The sequence below is a fragment of the Drosophila pseudoobscura genome, chromosome X (genome assembly GCF_009870125.1).
Source record: "Drosophila pseudoobscura strain MV-25-SWS-2005 chromosome X, UCI_Dpse_MV25, whole genome shotgun sequence".
Taxonomy (NCBI): domain Eukaryota; kingdom Metazoa; phylum Arthropoda; class Insecta; order Diptera; family Drosophilidae; genus Drosophila; species Drosophila pseudoobscura.
In genome coordinates this window covers 17,649,789-17,668,749 of record NC_046683.1, presented here as the reverse complement: position 1 = coordinate 17,668,749, position 18,961 = coordinate 17,649,789, and the positions used below count along the sequence as shown (strand labels likewise).

Sequence of the window (18,961 nt, the reverse complement as noted above, 5' to 3'; positions counted from 1 at the left end):
ACAATACATGAAGACCTGCCACATAAGGACAAAAGAAATAAGTATAAATAAACAAACAATGAAGATACATAAAACCAACCACAGCTGATCACCACCAATGGGCCCGTAGCACAGCCACCCACGGTCACACCCACAGCTGACCGCCCCAAGTGTGACCATAACCGAAGCACTAACGGGCACACTATCAGCCGATCCGTACAAACGCGGTAGGGACATGCCGTACGGATCAGCTGCTTTTCGGAAATAAAAAGGGCTCCGCCAGAGCGCTCATGATCAGTTCGGCTCCGGCCAGTGGACAGGTAAGCATCAGTAGCAGCCACCAGCAGCCCCAGCGATCCTCCCATCCTCCTTCGGAGCGCATTTAAAGTCCACCGCCTTTCCCCTCCTCGGAGCGCATTTGACCTCCGCAACATTTATTCTCCTCGGAGCGCATTTACCCTCCGCAACATTTCTTCTCCTCGGAGCGCATTAGACCTCCGCAACATTTATTCTCTTCGGAGCGCATTTACCCTCCGCAACATTTATTCTCTTCGGAGCGCATTTACCCTCCGCAACATTTATTCTCTTCGGAGCGCATTTACCCTCCGCAACATTTATTCTCTTCGGAGCGCATTTACCCTCCGCAACATTATTTCTCCTCGGAGCGCATTTACCCTCCGCAACATTATTTCTCCTCGGAGCGCATTTACCCTCCGCAACATTTCTTCTCCTCGGAGTGCATTAGACCTCCGCAACATTTATTCTCTTCGGAGCGCATTTACCCTCCGCAGTATTATTTCTCCTCGGAGCGCATTTACCCTCCGCAACATTATTTCTTCTCGGAGCGCATTTACCCTCCGCAACATTTCTTCTCCTCAGAGCGCATTTACCCTCCGCAACATTTCTTCTCCTCGGAGCGCATTAGACCTCCGCAACATTTATTCTCTTCGGAGCGCATTTACCCTCCGCAACATTATTTCTCCTCGGAGCGCATTTACCCTCCGCAACATTATTTCTCCTCGGAGCGCATTTACCCTCTGCAACATTTCTTCTCCTCGGAGCGCATTAGACCTCCGCAACATTTATTCTCTTCGGAGCGCATTTACCCTCCGCAACATTAATTCTCCTCGGAGCGCATTTACCCTCCGCAACATTAATTCTCCTCGGAGCGCATTTACCCTCCGAAACATTCTTCTCCTCGGAGCGCATTACACCTTCGCGCCCTCAACCGACACCGACCAGAAGACTACCATGACCCGCACGCAACCATCCGCCACGTGCGGCTCAACCCGAAGGACGAACCCGGCAGCCAACCCCGAAGGAAGAACCAGAAGAAAAAACCCGCGCACCTACCAAACTTTGTACCTTTTTAAGGACAATAAAAATAACTCTTTCTTTTATTTTATTTATTTATCTCTTTTATTACCGCTCAAGCCCCGCCTTATTCTTGAATCACGAGACTCTCTATCAGCTACCACACCCAGAGATCAAACAAATTTCTGTGGAATCCGGCGCGACGAGCATACCCCGGCCGAAGCGCCGTCACAGTGGCGCCCGAGCAGGTTGTGGTAGCGTAAGAAGCATAATCTCAAAGGTCAAGATGGCAAAACAATGGATAAATCAAGCAACGAAACTGGAGTTACAGAACTATTGCGAGGAATTCGGATTGGAGAAACTGGACGGACTAGAGACCCAAAAGAAAAAACTACTACAATTTTCGGAGAGAGCAGACCTCCCAATACATATTCGAGGGAGGCTAGAACAACTAGCAAGTAACCAATCACGAGGCAAAAGCCCGAGAACCAAGAGCCCAAGGCAACAATCGCCAAAAGGATTACCACAAAAACCAACAATGGAAGAGATCCAAGGGGAGACCAGGACAGGCAGGAAGAAATCGCTCTTTCCAAAACAGATAAAGAAAGGATTACCACAAGCAGAAGCGATAATAGAAAAAATACGCAAGTGGGACCTGATCTTTACAGGAAAAGGAGGGCTGCTAGAATTCCTGAGCAGGATGGAGGAATTAGCAGAAACCTACGGGGTAGAACCGGACCACCTCGTAGTCGCAATGCCGATAATCCTGGAAGAAAGCGCGCTAGACTGGTGGCACACAAAGCCAGCGCCAGTCACATTCATATCCCCCAGATGCCAAGAGGAGCTATCAAAACAAGTGGCAGAGCGAAAACAAGCGGAAACAGAAACAGTCCGAGACTATGTCCAAGAGATAAGGAAGTTAATGAGGTTCGGAACCTACACAGAGCAGAAAAAACTTGAAATAATATACCAGAACTGCCGGCTGCCGCTGAAACTATACGTGAAGAGAAGAGAATTCCAAACGCTGTCGGAATTCATTATCATCGCAGAGGAATTCGAAAAAATAGAGACAGATGCAGGACACTCCAAGGTTACAGGTCGCCAATGGAATTACCCACAAAACGACCAACCAGCATGGCAAAGGACGCAGTACCGACAAAGGAAATGTCAAATATGTGGAAACTATGGGCACGAGGCCCGAACATGCAGCAGGGAACCCGTACTGTACTGCTGGACCTGCAACAAACAAGGAGTACGTACAATAGACTGCTGCAGAAATCAACCGGAAAACACAGGGCGCAGGACCAACCTGCGAAACTGCTGTGGCCCAAAACCAGCTGAGCGGGACAATACACAATTAATATTTGACAAGAAGCAACTTTTAGGACGGGCCAGGATTGGATCACAACTGATGGAAGTAATCATCGATACAGGGGCAACAAGATGCATGATAAACGAAAGGGTGGCCGAAAAACTAAAAGGAGAAGGTATCGAAGGAGTGGAAAACAGATTAATCCAGCTCGCAGATGGAAGCACTCGGAGAACAACACGAAGAATCCAAATAACAGTAGAACTAGGGGGAAAAGAAACCACCCAATCATTCCTAATAATGACAGGGGTACCAGACACCCCCATACTAGGAATTGAATTCTTAAAGGATGCAGGCACATCAATAACGTGCGGAGAAGCCACAATAAACTTCAACGGGGAACCAAACCCAAAGAGAAAAGAGGAAAGCTCAAGAAATTCGGTAACAGAGCCAACGGACAAGGACGTGCTGGATCTCAACCCCGAGCGGCCAATGCCGGAACCGGAACCCCGGAAACCCATCCAGAGAGGCACCATCCCGGGCGAATGGAATGTCCCGAAAAACTTCGAACTAGCGACCACGTCGATCAAACTAGTCAAAGCGAAACTCCACGACCGCCCAAAACACACTCAACGACGGTTCAAACTATGGAACGAGGAACAGGAGGCGTGTTGGGTCAAGATCGGCCGAGCTGGAGATGTCCGCATCAGCGCCTGGTTCCAAACAAAATCAACTGACAACGCCCCACTGGGAAAGGAGGGGGGAGTGTGACGCCCAGCACCACGAAGACCAAGCGCCAACGCCACAAACACCACAACAAAACATTAGAAACACCGAGAAGAAACCCTGAAGACTAAATTTACTAGAAACACCAAGACAAGCCATGAAGACTAAACTATAAGTATTAGTAGAATAACTAGAACATAAGAGACAATACAAGAAGTCCTGCCCTATAAGGAGAAAAGAAATAAACAGAAAAAGAACAAAAAATAAGAAAAAACCGAAAGAAACATGAAACCAACCACAGCTGACCAGCCCAAGTGTAACCATACCCCAAACACCAACGGGTGTTTTATTCTCCTCGGAGTGCATTCGACCTCCGCAACATTTATTTTCCTCGGAGCGCCATCGACCTCCGCAACATTTGTTCCCCTCCGCAAACCTCCGCAACAGTACTTCACCTCGGAGTGCAATAAACCTCCCCAACACCGGCCCGACGACCCCAGGACCTGCACGCACCGATCCGCCACGTGCGGCTCAACCCTGAAGGACGACCCCGAAGCCGACCACGAAGAAAGAGCCAGAAGAGCGACCCGAACACCTACCAAACTGTGTATCTCTTAAGAACAATAAAAATACTCTATTTCTTTTACCGCTCAAGCCACGCCTTCTTCTTGAACCCCGAGACTCTCTTTCAGCTACCACACCCAGAGATCAAACAAATTTCTGTGGACCCCGGCGCGACGAGCATATTCCGGCCGAAGCGCCGTCACAAAAATAGAATGCATTCGAAATTCGAATGAATTTGGGAACAGCCCACACTCTCACTCATCGAGTATGAGTATGAGTCATCGTGTGTGTGAGTTATAAGTTGTTTGGATCGTCTGAATTAGCTTGAGATTGCTCATCAGTCTGTGGGCTGGATGCAAACAAATTTATAATGCTGCTTCGGCGACAATGGAGTATACAGCCGAGGTTAATTGCACCAGTATGCGTATCTTTATTCGTTCTTCATTACTTATTACTTTATACAACGGTAGTCAGCTTGAGTCTTCTCCAAGCACCTCTCGCTAGTCCATTCCGCCTAGTGCTAATTCCGTAGTTCTCTAATATTAGCCACTAGACGGTCAACTCAGCCTTGCGACGATGTGCTGGCTCCGTGATCAGTTCCTCTCCGTACCGTGAACCTTTTTGGATGGTCCAGAATTGGCTGATCCTGGCCTTCTGCTGTTCCTCTCCCTCCCAAAGCACGGAACTAGCTCTCCACGCCTTCGGAACTTCGCCTCCCTCGCGTACTTCAGAGACTTTTCTCCGGACTACTTCTTCTCTGCCTTTTTTAGGGTCGGTGATGCCAGCACCCCGTATGTGCATTCACATATACGCGCTGGATCGATGCCGGGCCAATCCCGTCCTCTCATGTCCTCCCGCGAGAGCGTCCGCTCTCCTCTCATCGGTCATCGTCGCATCACTTTGTAGCTGGCGTCGCTCCTGTGCTCGCTGCCTCGTCTAGAACCTCTGCCGACGTCGCAGAGTCGCAAGCTGGGACCATCAATCTTGGCCGAAGTTAAGTACGAGTAGTTTCCCTTAATCACCCTTTATACCTTGCCATCGATGCGAAATTTCCATTTCTGTTCATTCATCGCTCATCATCAGCATGATTATGGATGCCCTTCGGGTGACGCCTCATTAGAAGGAATCTTTGGTCTGCCATTGAGATGCAAAATATTTTAATTATTGTATTTACGCTTCCCCAGTGACACAACGCAAGGAGCACGGAAGCGACATACTAATTTGTGCAATTGTGCGCACTGAAGGGCAGAGAAAGGCAGAGAATGCCAGAGATGGGAGGACTCCAAAGGACGGAGAACTGCCAGTGGACCGGAAATGCGAATTGTCTATAAGGCCTAACAATTTCCGTTTCCGCCACGCATAGAGCAGAATGAAAGAGAGTGAAAGGCAAATAAAAAATCGAACAAAAACTGCCGTCTATACATAAGTGCCAAGCTGCGTGACGCGTATGTGTGTGCTTTTGACAGCTGTCTAGGTGTTGATAACGGAAATTGCATCGGAAATTTCAAAAGTGCCTGACATTTTTGATCTTGGCCTTCCTCTGCCTCCCCACCCCACCGGAAAACCCCGAGCACTTAACCAAGAGCGGCAGAAAGTGAGCCAGAGTGGGCATCTACCGTTTCTACGGCCGGGTCGATTGAATCAAATTAGCCAGACGACTGCTGAACGCATCGGAAATGAATGTCGGCTGTGGCCTCAGACCACAGAAGCAGTCGTTCCGACTGTTGTGACTATTCTACCCGGCACTCAGTTTTTACGGACATTGGGACGTCTCACTCACTGCTTCAGGGTGCGCACGCAGGACGAGTAAAAGACAGAGAGTATGTGGCAGGGGGTCAGACACGGGAAATTGTTTTCTTCAGTCTGGCTATAATAATGATCAACATTTCCCAATCTAGTAGGTAATATAGCACCTAATAGTTCTGCGTTTGCAGTTTTCTTGGTGGCGGAAGGGGACATCGCGAAATATTGAAGTTCCCCTGGAACATTGTGATATCACACATATGTGCACACAAAATTTGGATGCTACACATCGTATAATTTCATCAGGCGGACGGACACGGCTGCCTCGACTCTGCCCTTGATGCATTTTGGGGTCGGAAACGCTTCCTTCTGGCCTTTACTTTCGACTATATACAGATATGCCCGTACTCTTTGGCTTCCGGGAATAAAAACCCAAAAAATTCCACAGATCTCAAAAACGGTTCGCGTTAATAAAAAAAGAATATTATTAAACACGAGTCCGAGCGAAACAGCTTCGGCACCAGCCCCCCACCCAAACTCAGACACAAACCCCGGGTTCGTGGCAATAAAGGTAAATTGAAAAAAATTAATGTAAATAAACAAGGGTCCGCCGCGAAAAGTAATAAAAATAAACAAGGCTATTCCGAAAACTCGGGGACTAAAACGTAATTAAAGACAAGCAATTCGGCAGCGGGGTCGCTGTATGCCGGGGGGTCTTGGTCAACGCTTATAGGGCCGCATGTCCCCAGCATAGCAGTGATCGGAAAATAAAAGCAATTCTCATGCTTGACATGGCGGGGAGAGTTTTGGGTAGCATGGATGCTGACATTTTTGGGATAACTTAGGGATGGCCGGGAAGCAGCTGATTTATCAAAACGTATGTCGGAATAGAGCAGAGGGAAGGCTCTGTCGAAAATTAGACTAAGTTCGCTAATCCATGTGATACTTCTTTCCTAGTATTCCTTTTCCTATACATGATCTTGTCTTTTGTAGAAGCTTCATTGTCTGGCAAGGAAAAGACTAACTTAATCTCTGAGAAGACCACCCTGACACCCAAGAGGACCAAGCCTCTGCAAGTCCCAAATAATAATGAATTTTCGAATGATTTATTACCACTCTCTTATTGGCACCTAGCGTCAAGCATTGATGCAATCAATTAGAATTTACCAGCTTAAATTCCAATTAAACTCACTGGCTTCAAAGATTCCGGCGCAGATTAGCTTTATCTGCCTGCCTGTCAGAAACAATTAAGCTAACCACAAATCAATTGTCGGCCCAGCCCTATCTCATTTGCAAAGGAAAATCTGAATTCTGATGGGCCATTCGTGCATTTCAACTTGAAAAAATATAAGTTCTGCACGAATACAATTATTTTACTTAACTAAATTATACACACATACAAAAATGGCAAAATGTTCATTCTGCTACGATTTCTAGAAGCTTCACAATACGTTGTAAAATTCTCAATTCTTATGTTTTTGAATCGATAAAGACCGTAAAATATTTCATCTTTTAATTTTGTTATTTTTAATTTAACATTTTTTAAATTTTGTTTTTTAAAATTCTGTAGCTTGGGACACTTGGGGTGGTTTGGGGTTATTTTTCTGTAATTCAAGTTAAAGTTGAAAAATAGCTCAAAAATTGGATGGCTCGGAAAACTGGTTTTTCTTCAGAACAGTCGATTCACTAGACCAGTTGTTAATGATATTGATAGCAATGAATACACCTAATAGAATAGAGAAAAAATCATTTCCCAATCATACTCAAGTTGGTACCTCTAATCGTGGACGAATCCGACTATTAATTATTATTGTTTTATACCAAAAGAAGGATTTGTAGTCCCTAAAACTTTAGATACTTTAGACTTCTTACAAACTTCTATCGCCCGATGAAAAAAGCCGAACTCCATGCGACTTTCGTCCGTTCTACTTTAATATTTTCATCAACTGCTGCCCCGCGAAGAAGGGTCGTGACCCACGACTGGCTGACCTTTTGATATTCCCAGAAAGCAGCTCCAGCCGGGGCGAAGTCAACCTAAATGAATCAACTTTTCCTAGCCAGAAAATTGTGGTCAAGCATGAGAATACAAGCACGAGTGTTACGACAATTGCCTCTTTTACCCTGCCCAGGAAAAGTAATTTTCTTGTCAAATATTTTTCCATTTCAAAGGCCGAAACTGTCAACAGCAACGACGGTAATAACATACAGCCACTTATAAAAGTATTTGCACTCGTTTATGAGAAGAGCAAACAAAAGCTAAGCAGAGCTGGAGTAGGCACTTCACAGTGGCTCAATTTCTCAGAACACGTTGCAAAAATACAAACTATTAGACAGTTTAAGCTATCGATTTAATTACACTCATAGTGTGCATTGCGGGTCAAAGAAGTTTGAATGAATTTTACATTTGTTTATGTTTAGTGTTTTTTTTTAAATGTTTTTTTAGAGGTATGTGTGTAGTTTTTGTAAGGTGGGTTGCAGAGAGTCCAAATGGTCGATAGTTTTGTCGTCGCCACTGGCAGTGGAACCAGTTGGACTGCGTTGATGTGATCCTATGTTGCGCAGGTTGAGGTCTGAAGACACGGCGACAGCCTCTGATGGTAGTGCTAAGACGAGAATCATTCTGATACTGAATTTGATTGGAAAAGTGCATCTCCTTATAAAGCTAAAAGCTTGAAGTGACATGGACAATTGTATTTATGAGCATCTGTGCTTGAGATCGTACTGTATATTCTGTAATGTTGCTTAGGTCGGCGATCTAGCAAAATAAGGTAAGCTTGCTTTTTTCCTCATGGCTTGAGGTCGAACTTAGTGTCAAGAAACTTCGTAATCCTAAAACGCTAATAAATGTATCTATCAATCGGTTCCTAAAGTTCGTTTGCCTAAGTGCACTGTCTTCGAAATATTGAGCCTTCGAATTCCGTTACCTATCGCTCGGTACATTGCACAGTGGGGCAACCTACGTACATATTATTTGCATGAAATAATTTTTATTCGAAAGAAAAATCTTCGTTTTTAGGAATTAGCCAATAGTTTCTCTTTAGAAGAGCAAAACTAATTAGATATTCCTTTCAACATTTAAGTAAAGTTAAAAATTAAGTATAGAACAATAAAAATTATATCGCATAGGCAAATATGCACTGTTTTATTAATCTGGGTAGGCTTCTGGTTAGCTTCTGGGTATTGTCTTAGCCCACTCTAGTTGATTGCGCAGTAATGACGTTTTTCTGACAGAATCACCTGGAGAAGTAATAATCTTTTGTTTTCCCGGGCCACTCAAGCCAAATTTATCGAAGTATTCGACTTCTATCAGTTCTTTACTTTTAATACCCGATACTTAAATAGTATAAGTGTATATTAGATTTGTAGTGAAAGGTGGAGCTTTCCGACCCCATAAAGTATACATTGAGTAGTATCAATAGCCGAGTCGATTTATCCATTTCTCTCTGTCCGTCGTAGAGCAACCAAATTTGCGCGTAGACTCCTGTGATATCATACTAAATTTAGTCAGTTTACAAATTTTGCCGGACCCCTACCCCTACGATGATACGAGAAATCGAAAGTACAGATTCATCAAAAATAGCCAGATTGCCAAATCCGGCTTAGATCGGGTCATTATTATAGCCAGAAGGAACAAATGAAATTGCAGTGGCTACGCAGCCCCTTTTATGCGATTACTCATTTTCTGTCTCTCTCTCACACACTCTTCGTTGTGCAGTGTGCGCCCACTGGCGGAGGGGAGCCATACTGACTGAGTATCGGGTATAGTCGTTTTGATTTATACTGCTGTCGTACAAAGATTGTCCCTTTCGCGCAGTGGCGTATGCTAGTCTTAATTCAAGTTTCCCTTGCAATTAAGGAATCATCATTTGAATATTATTTCGTGTACAAAATACTATCTTAACAACCGATAAGAGCTGTTATCGCTTTAGAAGCCACTTAGGTAAAGATATGCAAGGAACATGCTGCAAATAGATCAACTGAGAGGCAGCTGAGGTAGCATTCTTGTATGTTGTTAAGTGTCCTTAAAAATTGTACCTATATATTTCGTACGATTCGTAAGCACATAAATGCACAAATCGCCTAAACTAAAAGTCCGTGGGATTTGAGCACTGGAAAATTGTCTATTAGATATGTATGTACTTATATGTGCACTTACAGCTTATTTTTGCCGCTTAATTTCGGCTAAGGCCCTACTGTGCCATGGCAGTAGCAACAGGCAGCAGACGCTACGGAATCTTGGACTTGGACTGGGGTGGGGCTGAGTGTCGCCATGGATGAAAGGGAGGAAGCACTTTGCGACGCTTCAGTAAGTCGTCTCAAACGGGAAATGTTCAAGAGACTCGACTGGACACAGTGGAGTGGGTGCATAGTGGGTGAAATGAGCAAACTATCAGGAAAAAAACTTTGGCTTCTAAAGTATGTAATATACCATTGGCCGGTTTTTGCAGAAATCAAAATCATACCCCGATAATCGACGTAGCTGAAAGAGCACGTGGAAAATTGCAATGAGCTTTACAGCTGCCGCTTTCGCACCATATTTTAAGTTCGAAATCCGATAACTGTTCGAGTTTTCAAACTAAAAATATAACAGAAAACCGATAAAAACTCCTTGAAGAATTCCAAATGGATACTACAAAAGAAAACTGATTGAAATTCCGAATGGGGTTTTTTCCTGTCAGATTAGTCATTTCCCCCACTGTGCTGTGGTAGCCGCATCACACCTCTGTCGCCTCCTTCTCTCTGTATTTTCCGGACTTTTCCGTCTTTTTATTATGATTGAGCAGCGGCAGCCGCAGCCGCAGCCCGGGAAAACTGGCTGCATACTTTGGCGATGAAAAAGCGGATTTACCAGGATCAGACTGAAAGCTGGGGGTTGGCTGCTTGAGGAAGTATGCTGAAGGATCTAAGCGGTGTGGTTGGGCGGCGGACAGCTGTAAATACTACGTTTGGATGGCCGCCACGCGGTGAAGCTTTATGCAAATAAAACTGTCGGCATGTAGGTTGGACGGAGAAATTTTCGTATCCCCCTCTCTATCGCTATGTCATCTTATTTTCCTTTGCTCACGGACAAATAATTGCCAAGGACAATGATGATGATGTAGCAAAGGGAAGAAGAAGAATCGGAAGCGTTGAAGTTGCAGAGGTGAATTTTTTCTTCCATGGCTAAAATAAACGAGGGGGAACGTTGTGAGTCGCTTCTACGGCCGAAGCTCAACATTTTTAAACAAACTAGATTCAGTGTGATAACACAGGAGTCTGGATACAAAATTTGGCTCCTCTAGCTTTTGTAGTCTCTGAGTACTAATCGTCAAGCAAGATTGACAGACAGAATGGCAGACAGACATGGCTATATCGATTCGGCTATTTATGCTGATTAAGAATATATGTATATACTTTCTGTGGTTAGAAACGCTTCCCTCTGTATAGCACTTAAACTTTCACCACAAATCTAAAATACTCCTAAGTATCGTATATCGTACGTATCGGGTATACAAAAAAATATTCTGTAATATGGCACGGTGAAGCAGAAGGAAAGAGCGAAGGCGAGGGAGAAGAAAGGGATATTGAAAGAAATAAAGTTGTTGTATAGCGATAATGGTTACAGACGAACTAATAAAACCTTGAAATCAGACGAAAATAAATCTTTATCTTTCAGACAAACAGCAATCATGAGCAAGCCAAATTGAATTGATTTTTGGGCTACATTAAGAAAGAAAAAGTTGTTCTTATAACTGCTTTGTTTTAGAATAATTTTTCCTACTGCAGAAAGAACTACCTTAAAATAATATCAAAATGTATGCTAAGTCACAAGTTCCACAAAATCCAAAGTTCTTCTTTAATTGAATCTTATAATTTCTTATTATACCCAGTACTCGAAGCCTTCTTCCGCCCCCACAAGGAATGAAAATCTGTGGCATCCACAATTTGTATGATATTGAGAAAACCAGAAAGGCATATTTGACAGATTGCCGATTTAGATTGATTCGTTATTATAGCCAGAAAGAACCATAAAATTGCATTCCCTCTCCCTCACGCACTCTTCCTCGTGCAGTGTGCCACCTCTGGCGGAGGGGAGCGACATAGCAACAAGCATACTGCCTGATTGGTATTTTCCCTTACATTAGACTAAAAATATATTTTTGGCCCAAAACTAAGAATTTGTAAATTCAAAAATCTTGTACTGCCTTTGGGCATTTTTATAATTTTCAATCGGAATTTACAGGGTTAAGACGAGAAATTATCTTTCTATGATTTTTTATGCATGTCCATACAATGGCTATACCTGAAGATGTGTGCACCGACACAAAGTCTAAGTTTTTCCCATTTTGTACGTCCTTTTAAGTTTGTTATTATCTTGGAGTTCTTTGGATTTTGTTATTCGGAATTACATAAATGCTCGTGTGTGGTTTTTTACTAAAAAAGAAACGGCACGTTCGCTTCATTCTCGGTAAAGGGTATTGATCCGATAGTAACGTTTTTTCAAGGATCAGCTTCAAGTGCCTGCTGAGTATTAAAAAGTAAATCCAGTAAAAGATAGAATAGTAGTGTTCTTCTTAGCTGTCCATAAGTATTCGAAACCGGACTGACTTTAATGGATGCCATTCCTTGGCGTCTAGAAACACTCTATAAGCGGCCCTCTCGATTTACTTTGAACTAGCTTTCCTTTAAAGTACTGGAAGGGGCCAAAAAGGTATTGTCTACTTAAGCTCAAGAGCTTTTGATAAAACCTTCGCATGTATATGTAGTTTTGAAGAGAAGTGTACTTATTTAAATGGCCTTCAATTGGAATTTTTTGCGTTTTACCATTTTATTTGGCCTTATGCAGATGCTTAGCCTTGCCCTGGAATCGCGAGACCACCTGCCACCCCAGCTGGGGGCCATTAAGTGCATAATTCAATTTGTAAGGCCACTGACGCCACGACCAAGGCTGAGGGAGGCTTTGAGTTTGAGTGCCTCTAAAAGTATGCAAAGCAGCCGCAGACGAACAAACGCGCAAAGGACTCCACAAACAGAACAGCGCCCTCCGCACACACACACACACACACACACACACACACATAGATCAGCCGGCACAAAGGAAATTAAGGTGGTCGTGGAGCGAGGCTGGTATGTACATATAATGAAAATAAAGTAGCAGCTTTAGCGCATTTTTATGGTTATTATTTTTCTGTCAACTCTGTAGCTTGATGAGCCCGGGATGAACCGAAATAAAACTCGCGATATATGTATGTACATATGCTGTACGAATGCTTCTGCAGAATGGAGTTGGAGCAACAGCAGAGGCTGGAGATAGAGGAGCTCCAGACAGACAGACGTACCTGCTATGCAAATGGGCAAGGGGATAAGGCAGGGGTCGGCGCTCGAGATTTATAAAAGCGGGTAATTCGGCGAACCGGTGTCTTCAATTCCCAACTAGATCCTGGAAATCCATAAGCAGCCCGCACCAGGACCATTTCAAGGATTGTGTTGATTCATGCTGGGCTCTACTAGAAATCACTAGCTGGGCTCTCCAGAAGGACACGTTCTTTCCCAATCTACAATCCAATGTACTCCTTGTCTACGTATGTATATAAATATCTAGTATATACGCATACAGCAGGTTGTAGGTAAAATTGTTTTTATTTTTTTTAATTCGTTTTCCAGGGTGGTGTTAATTGATGACCCGTACTGTTCCGCATTAGAATTGAATTTTTTGAAACAACTAACTAGACGTACCGATTACAATGTATTTCAATGTATTATAAATGATTAAATTCGTGCATATGAAATGATGCAAGCTTAACGTATAGCATTGTCTATATTTTCGTTTGGTTACAAAATTGAGATTTGTGTCATTTCCTGCCTGGCTTTTCATCGGGTACAAATTAAGCTTCTGTCACGAGCTTGACGCATCTTTCCACAGCTTAAGTGTTGCAAGGAAACTTCTCGAGTTGTAGGAAATTAGTGCTCAACGAAGTCCAGTCCTCAATTTTGATGTCTTCTTCCTAACCTTCATTGTCATGGGAGGCTGCGTTACCTTTTCTTTCGCCCAATCTATTCAATTATAATTTATAATGAATTATAAACTTGAAGTTCTGGAAGATGAAAATAGCCAATTTTCATTACTTTTTCCTCCTCTTGAGCCTTCAGTATCTTTCAAATAGCTAGCTCAAAATTTTCTTCAGTAAAAATTAGTTTGGAGAGCCTGTTTCAGAAAGAAACTTTTGATCGCTCCTTAACAAATCACTATCGACAATTGGCAGTTTTATTGATATGCCATCAAAAGCTTCTGGCTAAAACCAATCAACAAAAGGCGAAGTAATAATTCGTTCGCGTAGAACAAGCACATAAGCCAAGTCGTCTTTCCAATAAGAATATGTCTCCATCACATCTAATTGCCACAAGAGAAGAACGATATTTATACTCTCCAATTTTAGAATTTTCCAACTCCCGAATCAATTGAAAGAATCCTGAGGTACTCTGATCCCTTCTCAGATATTAATGAGTGATTAATTCAGTGATAGTTTTCCGAGACAAATTTTATGTGTATATTTATAGTTTCATAGAAATTTATAGTTTTTCAAGGTGAAGGAAATGTTTTTTTTTCTTTTGAGTAGCTTAACCTATGACCTTAATGATTCGAAGTTTCAAGAAAAATGTGCCAATAATTGTAAATATATATTTTTATTTTACAGCTTAAGATTTCGCGAACTGTAGGAATCCGTTGAAAGGTTTTGAGATCAGTATACATAAGCTTTTCAGAGCTGCAAAGTTTTTTAAATATAAGTGCAACATACGGAGAATTCTGCATTTAACGGCCATATCTGTCGGATAATTGACTGCTCGAAAACCACACCTTTCCCGGTGCATAATCTTATGACTCTATCTCTTCTGCTCTTAACGACAGTTCTACTTCAGATTAACTTCAATTAAAGGAGTCACCGCAAAACCCCACAGCCGGAGATGAGGACGCGAAGAGTTCGTCCCTGACTAGTGGTGTGTTCTTCCATCTCTTTGTTTGCCTATGTCTGACGGGAAATTTATGCGGTCCAGGCTAATCCTCATGGGGGGTTTTGCTTAATCCTCAATGTAGGCACACCCATGCACCCCCATGCACGGCCATGGCCCCGAGGCACAGTGGGCAAAACTGGAGCAAAAGCAGAGATAAATATGTGTAAAATTGCAAACACAGCCTCTTACATCAGAACTACTTTAAATCGAAACCAGAGTGCGAAAAATGCTATATTCCGAAACAAGTTCCGAATGCAGGAGCGCAGTAACCATCTATACAATCTTTATGAGTGAACCTATAAACCACCATGAACTTCAAATAAAATACGTTCATTCTGATTGCACAGACATAAAACTTCAGGTGAAAATACTCTTTATGCTAAATGTGCAATAGTTTTTTGTGCAATATTGTGCCAGAAACTTGTTCTTCCAAGTGCGACAGCTTATGACGACTTTGACGGCGAACAGCGGAGCCAATACCAACTAAAACTAAAAGTTTTGACTACCAAAACACTCAGTGGTGTATGCCTAATCCATATTAATGACGTTTTAAGTGTATCGAAATAGTTCAGTGCTCAATTTTCCGCCACCGGATTGGATGTTTCGCCCAGTGTGCGAGGATGAGACCAGAACCACAGTAAGTGGGGGGTGGGCGAAATGGTGGAGTGTAGGAGTGCTTGGGTGGGGCACACACGTTCCGTACTCTACGGCTGTCGACTGCAGATTTCCCAGTTGCCTTGTAAATTTATCACATTAAAAAGTGGGAATTTTCAACAGAGTTGTTTGCCACATCCCCTCTCCATCTCTATGTGGGACTTCCTCCACCACCGTTTTACGCTTCCCATGGAACTCCCCCGCGTATATGTACGAGTATATCCGTCATTGTATATCCAATGCGTTTACTCGCTTATGGAACTTCCTGTTTCGTACCCGCTTTTAATTTCTTTCAGGCCTTTCTTTCCGCCCCCTGCCACCCTGAGTTTCTCACTCGCCACTTGACACTGTCATTATGCAAATTAAATTGTGGCGAATTATTATCTTTATTCTTATATTCGGGTTTTCCTGTCCCCAAGTTTGTTTTTTTGTTTATTTTTTTGTTCGTGTTTCGTGGTTTCCTCCTCTTATTTTCGTAATTTATTTATACGCTTCTATATTTGTTTCTCCAACTTCATCTTGCTTTTGTTGTTCAAGTATATAATTCATAATTCGTGGGTCTTCTGCTCTTGTTTTGCCGTTGTTGTCGCCTATCAGATTGCTGACAAAGCAATAAAAGTTATTCTTGAAAGTTAACAAATCACTGGGTTTTCCGGAGTGGGCGTGCAGCCCATCAATGGGAGTGACCGGGTACGGAGTTTCGGTGGGTCGGAGGTACGGGAGGGTATTCAGGAGAACTTAGGATTGCGGATGGGGCAGGGGAACGGGAACCTAAATCCGGATCTGAACGGCAGTGGAGATAAATATTGAAGGTATAACAGATTGGGAAAAGCTTGGAGATTGGAGATAAATATTGAAGGTATAACAGATTGGGAAAAGCTTTACAATATAAATATAATCATAACAATATCAATAAATCAAAATGATGATGTGAAAAGTTGTTCAAATTAGTTCTAGCTGTTTTTTTAATACCGCTCCGTCTCTCATTCTCTTTCCAGCACACTGCACGAGGAAAAGTGCACATGAGAGCGAGAGAGAAATAGAGTAAGCGCGTGTCAGGGGTCTCTGCAACATTTTCTTCATTCTTGCTATAATAATGATCCGATATGATACAAATTCTGTAATCTAGTACATATATCAGGTTGGATATAACAGGTCCCTGAGATCTAGGCGACAAACGAGACGGACAGAAAGAGTGTGTCGCACTTTAACGTGGATCCGAAATATGCTTTAAGAAGTCGGAAACGCTTCCTTCTGTTCACAACTCTTATATATCCCTATACTCTTTGCGAATTGCGTATAAGGGGAAGAGCATAGAGCCAAGTAGCAATGAAGGAATACTCCTGCTCAGAGTGTGCTGCCAAAAATTGGGCAATTCGACTGTTTGCATTCATTTCGTTTTGCTCACTCCTTCATTCTAAGTCATATGAGTGAATGCCGAACGCTTTCATGTAAACTAAATTCATTGTGTGCTTCGCACTCACTCAAATCATTTTAATTCGAATCAATCAATACATTTCATAATTCTATTCACATTAGAATAATTAACTATTCAACCAGCTATCCATTACATAAAGCAGTGCTCCGGTTTTCACCACTTTTTGCTATTGATAGTGTTTCATTATTATACCCGATGCTCAAAATGAGTCTGGAGTAAATGAATGTGAATAACGCCCAGAAGGAAGCGTTTCCGACCCCATAAAGAATATATATTAGTGATCAGTATCAATAGTCGAATCGATTCAGCTATGTCTGACTCTACGTCCATCCGCCTGTTCTTATTTCCGTCTTGTTTGAAGCCTAGATCTCTGAGACTACATGAGCTACAGCAACAAAATATTGTATCCAGACTGTCTCCTGTTATATCACACTGAATCAAGCTTTTTATCGTCAAAAGACGCAGATCTGTGGCGTCCACAATTTCAAAGTTACGAGAAAATAAAAAAAATCCCGAATCATAGAGAACCAGCATAGCTACCAGATCTGGATCAGATCGGATCATTTTTAAAGCCAGAAAGAACAAATCTATGTTCAGTGGCTACGCCAACCCGTTCCACGTGTTTACTAATTCTCTTTCTCTCTCGCACACTCTTCATCGTGCAGTGTTGGCCCTCTGGCGGAGGGGAGCGGGATATGACCACTGCTGTTAGTGTGAGAAGAAAGTGGAGAGAGAGACAGACTAAGCGGAATAAAAAACAGTTGCGGAAAATCGGAACAGATAAAATATTTGTAATTTCTAATAAAAGAAACGGTTTATGCGGAGCACAAGAATAATCATTAGAACATAGCCAGTGCCCTTGGTTCCTTACATTCTCTCTACTTCTTCACCTCTTTAATGACAAATACGATTGAGAGAGATCGCGAAGAGAGATTCGAGCACTAATCAAACAAATCAATTCGTCTTTAAGAACCAAAATACCAATACCAATATCAAAAGACAGAGAGAGAGAGAGCTTGTGGCAGTCATCGGCTCCGATACCAATTCCGGCGTTTACGCTAAAAGAGGATAAGGCAAACAGATTGTAGGCGGAGGAGGGGAAAGCTCGTTGGGTCGGTTGTTGCTTTGGTTGAATGCACTATGGTCCAGAATGCCGATTTTTAGGACAAAAATTGGGCATTTCTGCTCACCCTACCCGATATGTGTATTCGATTTGTGTAAACCCAGAAGTAAGCGTTTCCGACCCCATAAAGTATATCGTCAGTCGTTACTAACCGATTCGATTTGATCTATCTTTATCTTTCCTTCCACCTGTTTGTCTCCTGAGATAGCATACTGTTACAAGTGTACTTTAGATCGGATTATTATCATCGCCCGTTCCCATTTTATTAGCGGAATAAAATATAGTGGCGGTAAAATTTCTAAATTTCTAATCAAATACATATGTATATCAAAAGTTGTAAAGAGGATAATGGAAGTGCCAGAATTAATATAAAAACATTATTTGCTATGGGTCGTGGTTCCTATCTTTGTCTCACGGTCTGCGTGGTCGGAAATCTCCCTCCCCTCACCCTTTTACGAACAGCCACACCAAAAAACTTAGAGAGAGAGGCAGAGAGCATGCAGCAGTCATCGGTTCCGATACCAATGCCGGCGCTTACTTATAGTTACGTATAAAATATCATGTATACTTAAATCAACGTATGTAATCCACGTACTGTATAATATATACTGACTGATTACCGGGTATTATGGCTCAGAGCATCCCTCCCCCTCGTTGAGCTTGATTTGGCGTTTTACCCACTGTACGTTTATTCGTTTCAATTAGATGCGACCGTTTTCGAAGAAGTTCACCACCCTCGCCCAGCTTTCCGTGGCTTACTGTCCGCTGTCAAGGCTCTCTGTCGACCAAACTGCCCGCTCACCGCTCGTCTCTAAATTAAGCCCCAAAGAAACGGACACGGAAAACAGGGCACACACGCACGCTCTGCTGTTTGTCCAATCTGCGGCCAAGGGCAAAATGATATTGTTTATGAACGAAAGGAAGAAGGAAATCAGAGCTGAATATGGAGTGGGAGCTGGAAAAGAGGTGGGGAGAAGAAAAGTACAACAAAATTGGAAAACGGAAAGGAGGAATCAAAAAGCATTTAATTTAATTTCGAAATGAAACACAACAGAACTCAGAGCATCATAATAAACGGCTTTTGATGGGCATCAGGGAGTACTCAAGAGAGGGTGGGTTG

General features: G+C 42.8%; 2 protein-coding genes across 3 annotated transcripts in view; one reads left to right on the top strand and one right to left on the bottom strand.

Moving 5' to 3' along the window:
- vex (somatomedin B and thrombospondin type 1 domain containing protein vexed) overlaps positions 1–18,961 on the bottom strand; it is a 113,690-nt gene that overhangs the window by 4,164 nt on the left and 90,565 nt on the right. The window lies entirely within an intron of this gene.
- Positions 90–3,432, top strand: LOC117184370 (uncharacterized). Its single transcript, XM_033381465.1, has 2 exons — positions 90–299; positions 1,414–3,432. Exon 2 carries the CDS (start codon positions 1,580–1,582, stop codon positions 3,371–3,373), a length of 1,794 nt encoding a protein of 597 aa, XP_033237356.1. The 5' UTR covers positions 90–299; positions 1,414–1,579; the 3' UTR covers positions 3,374–3,432.

Bases quoted from the DNA above. Each gene is read 5' to 3' on its own strand.
- LOC117184370 (XM_033381465.1), top strand. From the start codon at position 1,580: ATGGCAAAACAATGGATAAATCAAGCAACGAAACTGGAGTTACAGAAC.